The 20,129-nt window shown below is 40.9% G+C and overlaps 3 protein-coding genes and 1 pseudogene across 3 annotated transcripts; 2 read left to right on the forward strand and 2 right to left on the reverse strand.

The window, feature by feature from the left end:
* The first annotated feature begins 798 nt into the window (after positions 1 to 798).
* Positions 799 to 6,309, forward strand: LOC128297029 (frizzled-2). The gene has a single exon (XM_053032580.1). The coding sequence runs from the start codon at positions 884 to 886 to the stop codon at positions 2,918 to 2,920; it is 2,037 nt and encodes a 678-aa protein (XP_052888540.1). The 5' UTR covers positions 799 to 883; the 3' UTR covers positions 2,921 to 6,309.
* Positions 6,310 to 14,165: 7,856 nt separating this feature from the next.
* Positions 14,166 to 15,083, reverse strand: LOC128298008 (cytochrome c oxidase assembly protein COX11, mitochondrial). The gene is made up of 2 exons (XM_053033736.1): positions 14,577 to 15,083; positions 14,166 to 14,512 (listed from the first exon to the last, which is right to left on the reverse strand). The coding sequence occupies exons 1-2, from the start codon at positions 14,961 to 14,963 to the stop codon at positions 14,192 to 14,194; spliced, it is 708 nt and encodes a 235-aa protein (XP_052889696.1). The 5' UTR covers positions 14,964 to 15,083; the 3' UTR covers positions 14,166 to 14,191.
* Positions 15,084 to 15,497: 414 nt separating this feature from the next.
* On the forward strand, positions 15,498 to 18,679 carry LOC128298350 (fas-binding factor 1-like). The gene is made up of 2 exons (XM_053034100.1): positions 15,498 to 17,600; positions 17,663 to 18,679. Exons 1-2 carry the CDS (start codon positions 15,498 to 15,500, stop codon positions 18,677 to 18,679), a joined length of 3,120 nt encoding a protein of 1,039 aa, XP_052890060.1.
* A 55-nt stretch (positions 18,680 to 18,734) lies between these two features.
* Positions 18,735 to 19,991, reverse strand: LOC128297069 (trypsin-1-like; annotated as a pseudogene).
* Positions 19,992 to 20,129: the final 138 nt, after the last annotated feature.

Below are 20,129 nucleotides of genomic sequence, written 5' to 3' on the forward strand. Positions count from 1 at the left end.
TTTACCCATCGCTCCATTTAATTCAGGAACAGTCCGTTCCTAAGGGACCGAGAGCTCTTTCATTAATGGTCATGCTTTGACATGAGGACAAGCATGACTTTCTAAAATGCGTACGCCCAGACAGTATTCGGTCCGAACAGAACTAAACATCATGTCGCACATCTGTTCCCTTCATGTATTAATTCAGTACGCACAGCCCCACAGGGGGAAAAGGCAACACTGACCGTCATATCGTGCAACGATGCGTTTCGCGCATTGTTAAACGGCACCCAAATAAAATTCGCCAGCCGCTAGTGAATGGACCAAGATGGAACACTGTTTTGAAGTAGTTCCAACTCTACGTTCAAATCTAACGATTCAAAAAATCGTACTATTGATTGAGTATTTATGTGTCGTAGTATTTAATGAGTGAAAGGCTAAATATTGGAAACAACTTTATTATAAAGGCCTTTGTTTTAAATGTTAATCTTTACCATAATTTATATTTTTCTTGCTTGTATGATTTATTTTAAACAAATATTTCATCACCAATAAACGGTCTCTTTTGTTTTCGTTTCTTCCACAGAGTTCATCGTTTTGGGCGATGTCGTAGGAGCATTATAAAACAACGTCCGAATGCAATTATTCAATATACCCGCTGCACATACACCGCTTGGATATGTTCGGCACAATGTGGACAATCTAACCCTAAATACCACATTTACTGCGGACTGGAAGCAACCTGCCAAACGGGATTTAATCAGCTTATCGAGTAATTGAGTGTAAGGGCACTAGCGAAGTGCACCAGAGGCTACATTATCGTAACGAGGCGATAAAGCGCCACCCAGTAAAATCCCAATCAGACAAACACCAACGTACCACGTTTGACAAACATACAGACACGATGGCACAAGCACGAAGTAAACACAGAAGGCAAACAATGCGAAGTGTATTGCAACAGGCCAGTGTACGCTGTTTCACTTGCGTACTACCGATGCTGTTGTTGCTGATCAGCGGAAGGGTCGATGGCAGCTATCACTCCGGTGTTAGCCCGATGCCTCACGTGCCAGCAGTACCGAAAGACCCCAATTCACGTTGCGAAGAAATCACCATCCCAATGTGCCGCGGCATCGGATACAATCTAACCTCGTTCCCGAACGAGATGAACCACGAAACGCAGGAGGAAGCCGGGCTGGAGGTGCATCAATTTTGGCCACTGGTAGAAATCAAATGTTCACCAGATTTGAAATTCTTCCTTTGCTCAATGTACACCCCGATCTGCATCGAGGACTACCACAAACCGTTGCCGGTGTGTCGCAGCGTGTGTGAACGGGCGAGAGCCGGCTGCGCACCGATTATGGAGTCATACAGCTTCAACTGGCCAGAACGAATGGCCTGTGAAAATCTGCCTGTTTCGGGCGATAGTGATAATTTGTGCATGGAAATGCCGAATGAGGAAGAGCACGGAGATCGCGGTACAGGAGGTGCATCCGCCGGCGGTAGTGGTGGATCGGGACATTCGGGTAAACCGACACGCAAATCTCACGGAGGCAGCGGTGGCAACCAGCAAAACAACAAATGCAAGGGCAAGAATTCAAAAAACTGCCAAAATCCCCCAGGGGAAAGAACAAAAGAGTGCATGTGCCGGTGCCGGGAGCCACTGGTCACCCTGGGGAGGGAAAGCACCACAACACTACTGCACCATCACGGCAGCCTAAGCAGCAACCAAAGTGTAGAAAGGGTCGGCGACGTGCAAAACTGCGCGATCCCGTGCCGGGGAGCGTTCTTTACCCAGGAGGAAAAGGACTTCGCCGGGATCTGGATAGCGCTGTGGTCCGGCCTCTGCGGCATAAGCACCCTAATGACACTGACCACCTTCCTCATCGACACCGAAAGGTTCAAGTACCCTGAGAGACCGATCGTTTTCCTATCCGCGTGCTACTTCATTGTTTCCTGTGGCTATCTGACGCGCATCTTTCTCGGCCACGACGAAATCGCATGCGATGGGAAATCGATCAAATATCCTTCGACAGGCCAGAGTTCCTGCACTATGATTTTCATTATGATTTACTTCTTCGGCATGGCGTCGTCGATTTGGTGGGTGATCCTTTCGTTCACGTGGTTCTTGGCGGCCGGGCTGAAATGGGGCAATGAAGCGATTTCGAAACATTCGCAGTATTTCCATCTGGCCGCGTGGCTCATTCCGACCGTGCAGACTGTGTCGGTTTTATTGCGACCCGCCGTTGACGGCGATCCTGTGGCAGGTATTTGCTACGTCGGCAACACCTCCGTCGAGAATCTGAAGAACTTCGTGCTAGCCCCGTTGTTCATGTATCTTGTAGTCGGAACCACCTTCCTGATGGCCGGATTTGTATCACTGTTCCGCATTAGATCCGTAATCAAGCAGCAAGGTGGTATCGGTGCCGGATCCAAGGCAGACAAACTAGAGAAACTGATGATTCGGATAGGCATCTTCAGTGTGCTGTACACCGTGCCGGCAACAATCGTCATCGGTTGCCATCTGTACGAGGCGTCCTATTTCGAGGACTGGATGACCGGGTTAACGTGTCCGTGCAAGGTGGCACCTGGCCTTCGACAGAAACCGCTCTACTCGGTGCTCATGTTGAAATACTTCATGGCGTTAGCCGTCGGTATTACGTCTGGCGTTTGGATCTGGTCCGGGAAAACAGTTGATTCGTGGCGGCGGCTCTGGAGAAGACTGTTCGGTTCGCCTGACCCCACCGGCGCGGGACAGGTGCTGATTAAGCCGCGACCTCCACTACCCCAACCGTACGCTACGTCCGGCATCGGTGTGCCAGGATCGGCGGCAGCCTCACTACTGGCTACGCCATACACACAAACCGTTGGCAGTGTGGCTTCCACCAGCCACCACCATCTGCACCATCACGTTCTCAAGCAGGCACCGCTTAGTCACGTATGACCTGGAGATATAGGCGGCGCATCTACCTTAACAGCCGGATCCGGATCGGTCGTTGATCCGCGCGCCGTCTCAGTCGTTGTAACGCTTCCCGGTCCGCAACCAGGGCAAGCCCTCAGCGATTATGGTCCGATATAGTTGGCCGTACGATCAGATACGGCGACTCGAAGAATACCACCCAGCAATCTAAGTGAACTGTGAATATCCGTTCGGTGCGCTACACTTCCCAATCCGCGATTTTCTTCTGGAGGACGAATTCTTTCTCTCGAGCCATATATAGCCATTGCACACAATTGGTGCGCGAGTTTTGTACAGCAGAGCAGTACGTTTTCGTCCATTGTCCAGCAGGTGGTAGCATACGTTGGGAATGAAACTGACCGAATGTGAAGCGGAGCGTGAAAGCAATTCTTAATAGTATTAAAACCAACTCAACTCAAATCGATACTACTTCTACTACGTGCTGACGCGTGGACACACTTGTAACAGGTGTACGTGGTGGTACGAACCAGACTAAAATGCTGCTACCACTGATCACACCATAAGCTATCATTATGCTCTATCTACCTTATCCGTAATCATGCGCCCACATACATATATGAATATGAATTATAGCTCCCTGCGAATAACTTATCCGACAGACAAGCATTAGTATAAGGACAGTTTCAAGTTAGCGGCTCTCTTTCTAGTCGATGATGTGGTTAGTAGTGGAATAGAGTTTTTAGAGATGGTAATAGATACATTGTTCGTGGAGATGGAGTATGGAGTTGTGGATGTTTGTAAGTTATATTTTATACATAGAGCTAAACAACTCACAAACGTCAACAAAGGAGTGGAACGAAGTAACACGGGAATGAAAGCACATTTCGTCAGTTCATTGTCGAGCGTGATAAATTGTTCGCCAAATCGACAGCGATTACCAACTATCGAAAATGAAGAAATGAACAATAACCGCACAGGAAAGAAGGAAACGCATGTGACAATACCTATTCAGTCCTCTTCATGCGGACAAGAAACGAAGCAAACAAACATTTTTAAAATTGTGTAATGAAGAGTTTTCCAACGAAGATCGACACTCAAATGTCACTGCCACCAATATTATGTTGCTTTCGAATCTGTACACCTTTAACAATCCATAATCCTCTGTAGTATAATCCTTCTACCACAGCGAAGCACTCAAAGTAAACCCTATTTCAAAAATGGTGCATTTTGATGGAACTTTTATACGTAATTAGAGTTAATTTAAAACGCTATTGGTCATAAACCAACGAACGCAGATTGGAAAATGGAAATTACTAAACCTTGCCCCCTTCTGATAGCAATAGCAGTGTGCTGTTCAAACGTACGTACATATTTGCAAATCAATGTCACTTATTCTGTATCTGTGTTTGATAGAGCTAGTGCAGCTTCGTCGAAATGCATTTTTTGCATTTCGTTAAAGAACATGTTATATCTTGTAGTCGCCCTATCGCTTCGAATTTCCAGCCTTTCGTGTGTGAATTTGCCGCGTTATGCATATTGTTGCACAACGGACTGCATTTGCACGATACGGTTTTGTTAACGTTTGTTTCTTTCATTTGTAACGCGTCCGTTGGCTCTTGTGTTAACTTTCTTCACATCTGTTTGCCAAGTCATACTTCGTCCAGTGCAAGTTTCTCTCAGATTGCCATATAAATGTCATAAGCGCGATACCCTGTCCACGCCAAGGAAAGGGTTGCAAGTGACGGTTAAGGTATAAGGTTAGGTTTACGTTAAGTTTCGTTCGATTCATCTTCCACTGGGGATTTACTTTAGGTTTGGAGGTGCTTCAGGCAGTTTTTATTTCCTTGATTTGTTTCATTTTTGTTATTGTTTGTTGCCTTAGGTTCGAATTGGAAGTAGCAAAACTGTCGGTGGTTTTGGCATTTCTTTTTTTTAACTTGGCAAACAAATGAAACGCATGTTGTCTCCGCTTTGTTTATTATATGGCTTAACAATAGACTAGACACCGAATCTCATCCTCTCCCGAAGGTAATCGATGACCAACCGGTGTAAACCACGGGCAGAAGGATGAATTGTACATATCAACGTAATGCAATGGCAGATACATTTGTATGCAATTTGGATCAGCTCGTAGCATCCGTTTCAAATTGTTGTCACCTCGATCCCAAAATGTAACGTCGCCAAACACCGACAGATAGTGGGAAATGGAATCGGATCATCGAAGAGAGTTGAAAAAACAAACAAAAACTGTAAATGTTATGTAATTTATTTGTCACCCTTGGATTGGTACGGCATAGGAGAATCGATCCTCTTGATCCAGGTGTTCAAGCACCCCCTGGAGCATGGTGTGATCGCTTGTGTACAGTACGATAAATAGATATTTAGATGCGTAAGCTAAAAGAAATGAAAACAGAACAATAAGGGAAACGCTAACATTAAACAGACAGTTAAACCTTCGTGCTGGGAACAGATAGATAATAATACATGATGATGTCAAAAAGTACGGATATTCCGCATCAGTTGCTTTCCTGAAAATCCCAAAAGCTATCAAAAATGAAATCTCGGCATAAAAGCAATTACAACACTTATCGGAACTGTCCTCCTCTTTAAGGCGGAAACATTCGTTTGCTAGCGTTCGAGTGATTTGAATTTTTAAAAGCATACCCAAGCTCTATTTATGCAGTGCAGTGCAAACTGTATGCAGTAGATCATTGAACACCAAAGGTAACTGAAGCTCCTACATTTATTTTATCCCTTCGACTGCAAATACATCTCGTTCCGAACTAAAATTTCCTGCTGACAGGTTAGCGGCCAGGGAAAATTAAAAGAATTCCAATGATCATGCACAACGTGGAAAGAGCACGCTCGAAACGAAGTGGCGATAGTATCCAATGGATATTGTTTTGCGCGTAAAGGTTCAACAGAAAGATAGTGTTGCAGGTGAAAGGGAAAATGAAATTTACAAATAAAGAAAACGTTTTAAAATTATCTGGTTTTAACAGATACATAGACTGTATACGAATATTGTTCATTTATTGCGTTGCATAGAGGAAAGCACAACCATCACCGAAACCAAACATTTGTTTTTTTATTGTTTGCTTTTTTACGATGTAATGCTTCAAGCTAAAAATCTTAGCTCTGGTTCAATTTCGTTTGGTTTCGAAGATAGGATGTCAGGTGACAGCGTAAACTGTCCAATCAAAGATCAAGCAAGGACGCCCGGGGGACCTCAATGCCCAGGAAGCAGATAGTCATAAATCAAAACACAAAATAACAGTTGTATATGTGTGTGTGTGTTAGGATTATTTTCCGTTCCCAGTGTACGCACGTGCAGGAAACTTATAAATACTAGCGATAGAAAACCAGCCTCCGTCACGTAAAGAATACAACCTTTTTTGTAGGCTGGAAGAAAAACAACATATATGTAATATATATATATGTAATATATATATATATATATATATATATATATATATATATATATATATATATATATAAATATATATATATATATATATATATATATATATATATATATATATATATATGTGTGTGCATCTGTATATGTATATATATGTATATATATGTATATGTATATACATATTACGTAAGCGGAAGTGCACACAAACAAAACAAAAAAGAAAATACACTGAAAAACGCAGTAAAACTCTACTATAGTAAGAAGAAAACCTCTTATACAGTGGAAACGAAAGCATATTTTTAATTGTTTAATAAATTATTAAAATAATAAAACAAAATCATTGTCTTTCATACTTATTGCAGTATAGAAGCAAAGAAATTTGAAGACGAAAGAATTTTATTAAGTAGTGCAACATGAAGATACTTCTGCTGGAAAGGTCGATTGCAAGACAATATCGTAAACCGTAAACATAATCATCGAATACTCATTCGGTTGAATTCTCAAGCTGCAAGTAAAAAGAGTGATGACAGTGTTTGTAAAATGTGTCATCATTTATTATTTTTTGTCGAATTAGATTTTTTCACTTACTACGTTGTTTTACTACGTTTTTACTACCTTTTATGGACCATGTATCATTGAATATCGAGACAGCAATGCGTGTTGCTGGAAAATAAAAGTAACGTTTGCATTGAAAAATTAGTCCAAATTTAATGGCAATTTAACTAGTCAGAAGCGTAACCGAGCCATCCACAGCCTGAATGTTATAATTTGGTTCACGTTTTACCTGCGCGATTCCTCCGTCTGTGCGGTTCTGTCCCTCGCATCTTAGTACCGCTGCGAAGGTATGCGATCTTTGGTAAAACATAATTTATGACAAATTGTAAACAAAAAATTACAATATAACTTGCACTCACTTTCCCAGAAAGATAACGTACTGGTGGAATGTGACAAACCTCAAAAAGCGTTCTCATAGGTAAAAAGGTCTTCAAAGTTCATATGGAACTTCTTCATTTTTTGCCATTAATTTTTAATTTTTGCCATATAAAAAATCTTTATTGTGTAAATCGTTCACAAGCCACAGTCGAAACATGGTTCTACTTCTATCCTATCTATAGACATTCAGTTTCAATGTTATTTAGCACGTAAGCTGCTGTGTATTAGATTTTTTGTCTTTCCCTAATTACGAACAATTACTTGCAGTTACTACACCATTTGTGTTTGTAATGTAATTTTAAATAACCCCCTTGGTAGTGTCATTTTATTATAAGATGGATGTCCTTTCGCATTGAAGAAAACGCAAAGTTTGAGGCACATAAATTTCTCTTCCTTCCTCAGCTGCCACGTATCTCTATCATCCAGACCGTGCTAATAATTTTCCCGGCTCTGTCAATCTCCAACGCCTAATCTGACATAAACGTGGCGCATCGCTTCATACCATTCATTCCACAAGACCAACAAACGTGAACGCACGACGAGAATAGCAGATGGATTTTGAAATAAACGTTTCACCCTTGAAGAAGAATTAGCGTTACCGCGTAAACCTATTTGCGGCTCCGTCAAATCGTTGTCCTATTGACTCCATGATGATCGTCATCAGTGGAAATTTATTTCCACGAATCTGCTACCCATTGCTGCCACGTTTTATGATGTCGTTGAAATTCGGTCCGCTGCATAGACTGCATACACTTTTTCTACTTGATGCGCGTACCGATGCGCCAGGAGTTTTTTTATTCCCTTTCATCTCTCTAGTCGTACCGATTGGAATGGTATCATTATTCAAGTTGCATGGCTTTGCACAGTTGTCAGCGTTTTTTCTTACCGTTTTTTTTTGTTGCATTTTGGGAAAATACCAACAAAGTAACGAGACCGACGTTCAGACGGAATGTGACTATATGAACGTCGATTGCTACTGATAGAAGATTATTGTTTGGTTGATCGCATCCATTCTCTTCTTTACGGCACAGCTTCTTAATCCGTTGTAGATTGGTATATGCAAAGCATCCAAAAACCAATGCTGAATGTAATTTAAATGAAGGTAAATTTATTATACAAAAGTAATAGGTAACTCCTTTCACTACTAGTCCGTTACATCTTACTATTTTCCTTTGCTGAAACAGAAAAAAACTGCTTGTTGCCAACAGCTCATCAAAACACGTTTATATTACGTTCACATTTTTTTCATTACGGCGACTACTTAATAGACCCCAAGCAGTAGGGGCACTTCAACATATTTCGCTTCCTTTGAAGAATTGTTAACCAAAGCAAGGAATGAGAATCTTCATATGGACTGTGCCATCATAGACTTGTGTAAAGCGTTTGATAGAACATGGCGCTATACTACCTTTAAGCAAATACGCCTTACATCATATATATAGGATTTTCAAAATAATTGCTCTTTCAAAGTCCTTATTGGGTCTCAACTATCAAATAAAAAAAAAATTATAAATGGAGTTCCCCAAGGGTCAATTATATCTAACACTTTTTTATAAGCTTAGAATTTCTAACTCAGCATATCCCTAACAAATTAAAAACATTTTATATTCCGATGACGTCACGTTAGTTCCCACGGTCAAACCTGTTTCTGAATTCAGAAAAATTCTACAATTCGGAATCAAAGGTCTACAAAACTGGACAAAATTCACAAAATATGATTTTTTAGCTGGAAAATGCAAAACATCGCACATTTGTCGCATACGACACACACAAAAACCACCTTTTATAAAATATAATCAATCTATCATACCTAAAGCTAAAAAAGCTACAATCCTAGGAGTTATTAGATTCGAAACTATCTTTCGTTGCTCATTGCTCCTTCACCAAGCAAACCTCTAGTAATCGATTAAACCTATTCAAGATGTTAGGATACGGCAAAAATCGGACTAATCGAGATTTTTTTGGATCTGGATCTGTCTCCAATACTGGTGCAGAATGCGGAATCGTCTCAGAAAACGACAGATGCCCAACCAAGCTCCCGGACCACAACAGCATTTTCGCGATCGCCATGATAATAGCAGCAGAAGAAGCAACAACTTCCACCAAACCTAATCAAATCGTCGGGAGGCAAATCAATAAATCCTTACATTCAAATCCTGGAAAATTTGAGGTTAACTATTCAAATCATTTTTTGTTCGATACCTGATCTTTGTGATATTAATGTAATTCTGTAGGAATTTGAAAAGCTGACTGCGCAGCCATTGAATATAAATATCGAATTGATTATAAAAGAATCTGCCAGATCCTGAGATGATTTCTGGATAACACGTCTTAACGTATATATTTAATCATGATGACAGTCCTTAACAGATAGCATAGTTATTATATCAAAATTATGCCATAAACTATCATTTATTTTTTAATCAATACGGCATAGATATCGTGCATAAGAATTACAAGTTCTTGATACCCTTACATTCTTAGTAAGGTACAGAAGTTTGAGATCCTGCGTTTTTCCTTACAATTGAAAAAATACGGGGCTTCATTGTGAAAAATTAATTAAAAGATTTTATTCATTTTCCATCTGAAAATACTCTTTTAGCTATATTTTTACTTAACTGGTGGTAAATAATGAATAACCTATTCCCTTCCATTAAACAGAAGCACAAGTGGTAGCCGAAAAGTGACCAGTCTGTACTAAAAGGCGGGTCAAATAAAATTTCCCATCCACTATTCTTTGTTGATCGGAACGTTAGTGTCCAATCTCATATACTTTTCCGATCAATAATCATTTCAAGACAATTAGCTTGCCAAGATGGTCACCATGGTGGTGTTTTACTTTTGAGAAACACTGAAAACCTTTCTGTGAATCTAGTGTCTGCAGCAGTCTGAGCCCGGAAGTGTATACAACAACTATGTTTTAACAGTCCAAGCATTTAACAGCGTTGTGTGTAACCAATCCAGGTAGTAGACCTAGTATTATAGTTGATAAAAAAAAAACAAACAAATATTTTAAGAAAACAAGATATTTATCTCTTTTGCAAATATAATAATTTTACCACTGAATGGGGCGGCCCGGAAGGCATGATGGTAGCGGAGCCGGTCTTCACACGAACGGCCCGGACCAAAATCCCATCCGGAACAATCCCCCGTAGCAAGGACTGTGACTATATCCGGCTACGTGGTAAAACAAAGTCGATACGACCAAGGCCGTTCTAACGAAACAATAAAATTGATTGAACATATCTTACAATCGTAAATAGAAAATTATCACAATAAGAGGCCAATATTTGTTCATTCACAATTAAAATGCATTATTTTACGTATTGCTTAAAGCTAAAACAACTGTTACGGGATGTTATCTTCCTTAAAGCATCGACGACTAAAAAAACAACCCCTTTTCAAAATGGCTTTAATTGATCCCTTTTAATAAATCCTTTTCGGGTGGTGTGCCGGCGTGAAATTAAAATCCATCATCACTGCTATCGCTGAGTGCATCACGGTGATAGGATTTCTTTACGCGACACCCATGACACCTGCTGCATAAAAACGTACACCGCATCCATACCCGCACGTAAAACCGTTTTGCTTTAACTACTGTAGCGCACTTGCCATTTTGTTGTCCCGTCGAAGCGACAAGGGTGATTATTTTTTCAAATGGGTACTGTAGAAATCTGCCCACCAGGGTGTCTTTTGCTGCCGGCAGATGAAAGTTACACCCTTTCGTTACACCCCCGCGTGCCTCATTCCAGCATTAAAGGACCTCCTTTTTTTGCTAGATACCTTCGAAAGCTACCACTGGTTGGAGGGGTCAGGGGGGATTTTTTTTTCTATTAACCCTCTGCCGAGCTTGTTTTCCAGCGCTGCTGTCTGGCTCCAAACGTGCCGGCAGTGACGGAAATAGGTTGCGTTTTTCCAACCAGAGTGATCATAAACGACGACAAAAACTGAAACGAATGCAAATGAGGGGGATCATTTGGGGATGTTGGTGCCGGTAGTACATTAACACACCACCAAAAGAAAAAATGTTCACAATTTTCCACACTTTCACTCTTCGTCATTCTATGACGGAATAATAATTGTGCATGTGTGTTGTTTCCCTCCTTTTTTTGTTTGTGTCTCGACATTTTCACTCGTTCCTAGGTGTCGCAGCATAAAAATTAACCACCAACATATTATGAATGCTTCGAATGTGCTATACTACGGTTGTACTATGACCATGGCATGCTAAGCGCTTCCGCCTGCAAGGTGCCAATCTCATCTCCCCAGCGCATTATGCCCTTAATATTAAATGCTCCGAATATCGTTACTGGAAAAAAAACAAATTACAAAAACATTTTGTTGTACTTTCCTCATTTCACAGCTTCTCTCCGTTGGTTCCGGTGGATCTCGGCATACATAGTATGCTCTGAAAGGAGGATGTATTTTTCCAACATTTTCCACATTCTCATGATGCCTGTTTTTAAACTGTTGTTGTGCCCATACTAGGGTGTACATGACCATTTTTTAAAGGAAATAAACAGGAACACCAAAACAGCATGGTGCAGCGATCACAAGTACGAACACCGCCCGTTCTTGCTGGCTTTGATATGTGGAGCGATTAATTAGGTGTTAATTAAAGGGCATTGCAGCTATCGCAGCAACGCAACTGCGACAGCAAACTTCTACTACGACAGTCCTGGCACTAAGCTTTGGCAGTGGTTAACACGTTCCGTATCACGTCACCCAAATGTGGATGACGTGGAATATTGAAAGGAGCCCTCGTCACCCAGATGTGGGTGACGTTATTGTGCCCTTAGCATACAAAATATTTGTTCGTACTTTTGACACAGAATCACTAGAATAAGTTTCTTTGTGTAAATGAGGAATGAACAATAAAACAGTAATTTTAAACTACTATAGATAAGTATTATTTATGGAAATAAAAAAAATTCGCGATTTTCCACGTCAGTCGAGGTTTGAGCAACTCGAATAGATTTTGTTAAATGATTTTTTTTTACATTTGTTCAACAATTTTCTTTTTTATTTAAAGTTTCCGATCATTTCAGCAATTCTCCAATGCGAGACGCAATTGTTAGTTCCAGAGACTAGATTTTGCGTTAGCCAATCATTGTATATCATTCAATGATTTTTTTTTCTATTTGTATTATTGTGGTCATCATAGCAAATACATCTACAATCATTATCGCATGAATCAAAGGCAAAGATAAATATAAACACAATTGTTTCATTCGTGCATTTTTTTTTGCAAATTGCGTTAGTGAAATTTTTGGTCCCGCAGAAAAAGTATTGATTCGCCCTGGGCACAGAACGTGTTAATATACACACAGTGAACAACATTGTTTGTAAAGTATCGCTTTGGAAATATTTATGGTCTCAATCATTGGGCAGCACGTCAGTGTGTTTTTGTCATGTGCCTCGTTTACTTTTATTCGAAGTTTTCACTTTATTTTTATTATTCTATTATAAGCAGCACCCAAAAGTTAGTAACGTTTTTAATTTCAATTTGAAGAGTTTTTGTCTCTATTGGTTATATATTCATTGTTCAAAATATTTACCATCGCTCTCCATTACAATTTTTCATCTTTCTGGTATTGCTAGCTAACGTACAGGATAAAACACTGTTCTTTGGCCGCTATCTAAGCATAATTAATCCATTTTAGACTTCAACATTGGAGCTGGTCAACCAATGCTCAATTCAAAAACGACGATATTCGTCGGTAAACCTGCCTTGTGATCTTTTCTCTTTCTTCTATAGCAACTCATAATGGATCACAAGTTGCTTGACCCACCAATAACACAGCATGATCGTTTTGTATTGAATACCCACTTTGGTTGCCGATGATAGGACGGGGCATCCATACGTTGCCTGACATTTTGAGTTATTATAACACAGCTACTGTTTATCGCCAGTAACATTCCGATATAAAAAAAAAAACCCTTTCCTTTTTGTCGTTAACGTGAACAAGCGCGTGAAAATTCTTGTTGTGTTTTTCAGGATCTTCATCGCTCTATTTACTAGTTATTCATCCTTAATCTTTCGAAGTACCTCAAACTCCAATTCTCCATTTATTTAATAATTATCAACATAGCAATGATTAGCAATGAAATAAAACTATTACATTAGATTTAAAAAGCCGAATAATCAATTTTGGATTCAGAACATAAATTATATGTTAAAAAATCAGAACATTATGTATAATAATACATAATGACTCTCGCCGTTCACAGGACAAAAAAGTATAATCGACTAAGGGCATGAATAATATGTTATTCAATATATTTGCCGGTTCTAACAATGTTACTACACCTTGATTATCACACATAGCAACATAGGAGATCCAAAATATATCGTATTAGGTTAGGTTCAGTAACGCATTCTATAAGGCATAAATGTACGCACATAGCAAATAACTGTAAAATATAAATTAAAAAATATTCGTCTTATGCCGCTTCATCGATGCACCCAGTTAATATTTGGGAAATATTTTGATGATTTTGAAACGATCTCATTTGATTAAACCGTAACTATAGTCATTTCTGAAAGGCATGGTTAGTATATATCATAACAGAGTCACACTCTGTCAACTTAAATGATGCTCTAAACAGAATGTGCGAAACCTACACGAATATCTTGTCTATCGTCGATCATACGACAATGAATCCAACGAGGGTTTGAATTCTGTTTAATTTTACATCAATTATTATTCAATTGCTTTGGAAAATTGCTATACCATTCCTACGATAACATCTCCTTCTTATAATGAGAATTGTGGTATATCGAATACTGATTAAGGTATCATACACAAGAAAATACATAAAATAGAACCAAAAATATAAACACACAAACAAACACACGGATAAAGGTATGTCATCAATGAACATATCAAGGATGAAAACAAACATATCTGAAATCGTTTCAAAAATTAAAGCATCATTCCTTAACCATGTTTTTTTGCATACACTGGCATCTGTATGTTTACACCATCTTTCGATTCAAAGAAAGTGTACGATAACGTTATTGAATCTACGAGTTCCATCTTAGGGTCTTCGATAAATTCCGGGTCGATGTAGAAAAATACCGGCAAGTCTACCTCCTCGTGCGGATTTAGCTGCTGTTCCTCGAAGCAAAAGCACTGTATTTTATTGAAATACGCTCCGGCTTCGAACGGGATCACGTTGTACGTACTAATGCCCACAACGGGATGGTCGGTGGGATTTTTTGCCGAATAGAACGCTAGTGCCGTTTCACCGGGAACGACCTAAAATAGCAAGACAATTGTATCAATATTGTTTTACGCAACATTCCTCCTTTCTCGGTCATACCTTAATCTCGGTTTGTTGTGGTTTGAAATTCCACCGCATCGATGCACCAATATCGGCATTAAACTTAATCTTTAGCACTCTATCCTTTACTTTTTGCATGGTCTCAACCTTCTCACCATCGTGCCCCTGACTTGTGGTGCCTCCATAGCTATAGGCTTGGCAAAACATACGATACAATGGAACGGCTGCATAGCTTAAGCCTACGGTCAATACACCAGCAGCTGCCACATAATACACTGTTGATCGTATTCTAAACTTTCGTTGTGAGTCGACACCTTTCCCGGTGAACCATCGTACCGGTGCTTCTGTTAGCGACGAGCGCCCAGCTTTGGTAAAAGAATTTGTAATTGATGATCTACAGGCAGTGCGCACGATATTTGTCAACATTTTAATACGAAACTACTGTACCGCAATATTTGTACTAGTGTATGCTTCCTAGTTACATTCCACTTTCATGTTTTATAACATTTTCCGTTACCGATCTGCACTTTTTGCGGAAGCTAACCTTTGTTGATGTTTTATGTTATGTCATTTCACAGCTGATTTCGCTTTTCGCCCCAAGTCCCACAGAAACGTCAAAAAGTGTGTGCCTAGTGAAATGAGTTCGCTGCACAATGGAGGTGTTATTTTCATTTGAATTCCTTCTGTTCGTTCTGTTGCGTGTTCTAATTTTACAGTTTTTCACGACAAAATAGGACGTTTAAATAAAAGTCATATTTTAGTACGTAAAAAGACACTAATTATAATGTATGTAATTCACGAACCCAACAAAACAATGCTGTCCAACTACAAGCCGTACAAGGCGTTACTATGGCAACAGGTTTATTCAACAAACTGTTTATTATTCCTAATCAGTCATATAGTAGCATTTATCTGATACGATTTTTATCACTTCTCAGTTCTTCGCAGTGTATAGTAACAATGAATTTCGATCTAGACGATCCTCTGGAAGGATTGCTAAGTGATGGCAGTAATGATAGCTTGTTTGGAAATGAAACATCAAAAAAACCTCCCAAAACTACCAAGCCCGGTAAGATGGAGGACTTGTTCGGTATTAAAACCGACCCAGCAAAGGGTGCTTCGTTTCCCAAAACTGCGGAACAAAGCGGAACAGCGTCGGAAAAAGTGCAACCGGCATCGTTAGATTATACGAAACCATCTACATCGGCTACCCATCAACCGTCAAGCTTAACCAGTGTCCAGGGAAGGAAACCGGACACCTTGGCAAACAAGCCCGCTAGCTCTACTGTATCTAACAAACCCGCTACTCCACAGAAGAAAGAGATTTCATTCGATGATAGTGACCTGTTGGCGGACCTAGGTTTCGATCCTAAAAAGCCCCGATCAAAGTCCAGCATTCTTGACGATATTCTCGGTGGTACGTTAACTGCATCAACTAAAGAAATACCGCCAAAAAGTGTTATTGCTAAACCTAGACAAAGCCTTACCACGACGCTAGAAGAACCGCCCAATACTGATAAAGCTTTTTCTCGTCAAACAACGGAAACTTCCGACAACCCACCACCCGAAAGTACAGTTACGGGAAGCTACGCACCTAGCAGCAATAACGTGCCAAGTTCCGGTGCAATGCCAAAGAGAAGCGGACGACGGAAATCTTCTGTCTCTATGCTGAACGATCCTTTGGGACTGTTTGGTTCCACCACGGAAGAAAAACTTCCCCGTTCTGAAACAAAGCAACCAAAGAAAGGAGGCGCTGACTGGTTGGGTCTAAATGATGACACAGCGGTGAAGGAAGTGGATCCCATCCCAATGACTACACTAACCAAACAACGTGATTCCATAGCTACAAAGATACCAATTGCTTCAACTCCTAAACAGCAAGAAATTGCTTCGGAAGTACCTGTTCTCGCAAAGCCAGATAGGCTACCATCGCCTACTAAAACGTCCGTTGTTCTTGCCCAACCTATTATTCAACCCAAACCGCTATTAACCGACCATGAAACATTCACCACCACCCTCGAGCTGGTGGAGGCGGAAGCGCAAAGTGCAATTGCGACAATGCAACAACAAGAGTTTCAATTGTCTGTGGCAAGTCAAATGAAGTCCCAAGAACAAGCATTAGTCGATATGCAGCAGAAACAGCAGGCTGTTCTCAAAAAGCAGGAAGCACAATTTAACGAACTGCTTCAGAAGCAAATGCAACGCCACACTGCACTGGAAGATGTCCTTGCGAAGCAGCAGCAACGAATAAATGCGAACATTCAACTCATTATGAGCCAGCCTGCTGCTATGCCCGTTAACCCATTCCTGGGCAGCAAACATACGGCAGACCACTCCGAAAATGAGATCCAACACGGTTCAGACAAAAATCCAATCGAAAAGGTAGAACTCCAAACGGATGTAAAACGGCTCGAAATGGAAAAACTTCGATTGGAAGATATGGTTTCAAGCCTTTCGGTGAACCATGAGCAAGAACTTTCGATACTTGAAACAAGCTACAAAAAGCAAATAACCTTTTTGGAAGACAGTCTTCGCATCATGGAGGCAAGGCTCAAACACGACAATAAGCAGTTGGAAGAGTTCTATCAGGCCAAAATTAGCTTCATCGAACAAGAGCAGCAAAAGCTCGTTAAAGATCATGAAGCGAAGGTGCAGTCGATGGAAGAACAGCACCGCAAAGTGATCGAACAACTGAAACAAGGATACGAAGAAAATTTGGAACAGTTGCGACAGGATCACCGCGAAATGATCGCTACTATACGAGAATCGAAAATTCTTGAGTTTTCCGTCGTGCAGGAAAATCAATCCTATCTGAACACGCTCAAAAGTGCTTCCAGCTATCTAGAGAATGCGTCCGGAGATCTACAACAGTTGCGAGATACGCTGCAGGATCAAATCGAATTTTCACACAAGGAAAAAGAGCTTCTGTTGAAGCAACGCGAAAAGCAACTCGAAGATCAGCAAAGGCAGCTCGAGCACACTCGGGATGCCGCAGCAGAAGAGAACGTTCGTCTGCTGAACTTGGTGGAAATGCTAGAGGGTAAAGTTACCGAGATGACAAAGGTTAGATTTTTATTTTCATTTTATTAGCATGAGCCCATTTTTATCAAAATTCAACCTTGCAGATATCGTCGGAAGAGCGATGGGAATATCAGCAAAAGTGTATCAAGTTAGAAGCTGAAAAGCAAAGTATGGACAAAGAAAAACAGTTTCTTCGCGATCGACACGAACGCGAGGAAAGTCGTATCGCGGAACTTAAGCGAACACAGCTAGAAGATCACGCGCGTCTGATGGATAAAGTGGCACAAGAACGGCAAATACTGTTGCAGGAGAAAGCCAAGCTAGAAACAATGGCTCAACTGACTCCCGGTACTGGTTCTTCACTTGGTTCCGCTACATCGCGCGCTGAGGTGGATGCCGCCCTGAAGGTGGCTGAGGAAGCAGCTCGCCTCGCCGACGCAGAGAAAGAACGTTATCTTCAGCTACAGCGTCAGCTCGAATCGAAGCGCCGTGAGATTCAGACGCGCGAAAGCAAGCTACGTGAAGCCAAAGACGAACTAGAGGCCGCCATCGATAGAGCTTCACAAAGGGAGCGTCATGCAGAAACGGTATACCGTAGTCTTCGCAAGTCTGAGCAAAACATACAGCTAAAGATGCAATTGGTACAGCGACAGTTTCGCGAAGTGTCCGAACGGGAAGATCGTTTGGCTAAAGAAAAAATCGAGTTTAGCAAGGAAAGGTTGGAGCTTCAGGCTGCTAGACGTAAGCTGCTTCAGACACGTTGCAGTCTATGCAAGATCGGTGATAAGTCACAGGAAATTGGTGACCTGCTCACAACCAATACGGATTCCGTGGCTGATGATTTAAAGCTGGAGGCTAACTTTGCCGAAATGCAAAACCGCTTAGATTGCACGGGTCTGAAATTGGATCATTTTTTCGACGTTGACGTTGATCGCCAAATGAAGCTTTTCCTCGAACGTAATCAAGTAGAGCAGGGCGACGATTTCGAGTTGACGGACAACCGAAGAAGCCATCGAGAAATTGATCGTGATTTGGCTTTACTGAACTTTGATGCTCTTTTTCCACAGATACGATTGGAGGAGGGTCTAGAGCGTAGCGCTACAAAAATCCTTCCATCGTAAGAGTACACTGAAATTTTTTTATCATCCCTTTTTATAGCAAATACATCTTTCGAAACTACAGCTTTGTGTAATTTTCAGACTGAGAATTTTTCATCGCTTTTCGCTGTCGCACAGTTTCTTTGTTCTTCATCAATAGTTGGGCTGCTACGTTCCGTGTTACTCGACACATTTCACCGAAATTCACGTAATTGTAGTCAATGGTAACCGTTTTAGTGACCCATTCGTAGTGATTCCAAAGCCGTTCGAATCCGCCCGGAACGTATGCGTTGCATGCTCTGTATACGTAAGACATAACCCCTACGAGCAGCGGGTTTCCATCCTCCATTATCACAAGCGGGCCTCCGACGTTACCCTGGTATTGGATGGATTGAAAAAGTAAACTCTTTTACTATTGCGTGTTACATCCATAAGATGGTGGTTGTACAATACCGTGCAGATGCTTCCCGTTCCGTTCGTGTAGACGCACAACCGGGTGTCGTACACCAAATCTTGCAAATCCCAAGGGCTCAGTAACTCTTTGCATTGATCATTCGATATTGCACGAGCTTCTAATTTTTGAAGCTTCTCCTTGTACTCATCCTGTGTTGCAGTGTCCTAAAATAATAAAAAAGTATATTTAAAAGAATTTAAATGTAGCTACGTTATGTAACGCATAAGTTACCTTTTCTGCACCCCAGTCCGTGTACATCACTGCACTGCCTTCCGGAATGGAACCTCTCCGAAGTTCAATTGGCTGTACGAATCTATTAAATTCTATATACTCGACTGTGCGAACCAGGGCTATATCGTTACGAGCAGCTTCGAAATCGAAAGAAGGGTGATAGGTGTACGAATAGATGGAGCGGAATTGATCATCCGCTTTAGACTTAAGTTCCACTTGTCCTAAACGAATCCGCGCCAATGCGGACAGGGATTGCTCCGGATAGGTACGGAGCAGTTTCCATATGAACGAGGCTTGCGTTATAATGTATCGGACGTTAAGGATGGCACCACTACCTAAATGACGATCCGCTTCAATCAATCTAAAGGACACTTGATACGGCACTTCCCACTGTTCGACTTCCGTTCCCGAAGCCATCCTTTTGTCGCGATGAGCTTTCGAAGATGCTTTACGCAAAGGAGAATTGTATTAATTGAAAAAAAAATCGTTTGGTTATCTTTGTACTTCATTACCTAAATAAATGCAGAATAACGTTGCACCTAGAAGCAATCTTGCCCAGCGTCCCATTCTGGCGGTAGACTATTCGCTAATGATGATAGCTTTCATACCTAACGATGCCATAAAACCATAAAATATTATCGACATTTGCATTCCAACTCTAAAATCACATGATAAGCGAAACCGATTTACATCGACAAAACATTTGGTAACATAACATACCGGTTGTTTGACTAACGATAACATCATCATTATCAAATGATCAATTAGCTGACATCATCTACATTTTTA

The sequence above is a fragment of the Anopheles moucheti genome, chromosome 2 (assembly GCF_943734755.1).
Source record: "Anopheles moucheti chromosome 2, idAnoMoucSN_F20_07, whole genome shotgun sequence".
Taxonomy (NCBI): domain Eukaryota; kingdom Metazoa; phylum Arthropoda; class Insecta; order Diptera; family Culicidae; genus Anopheles; species Anopheles moucheti.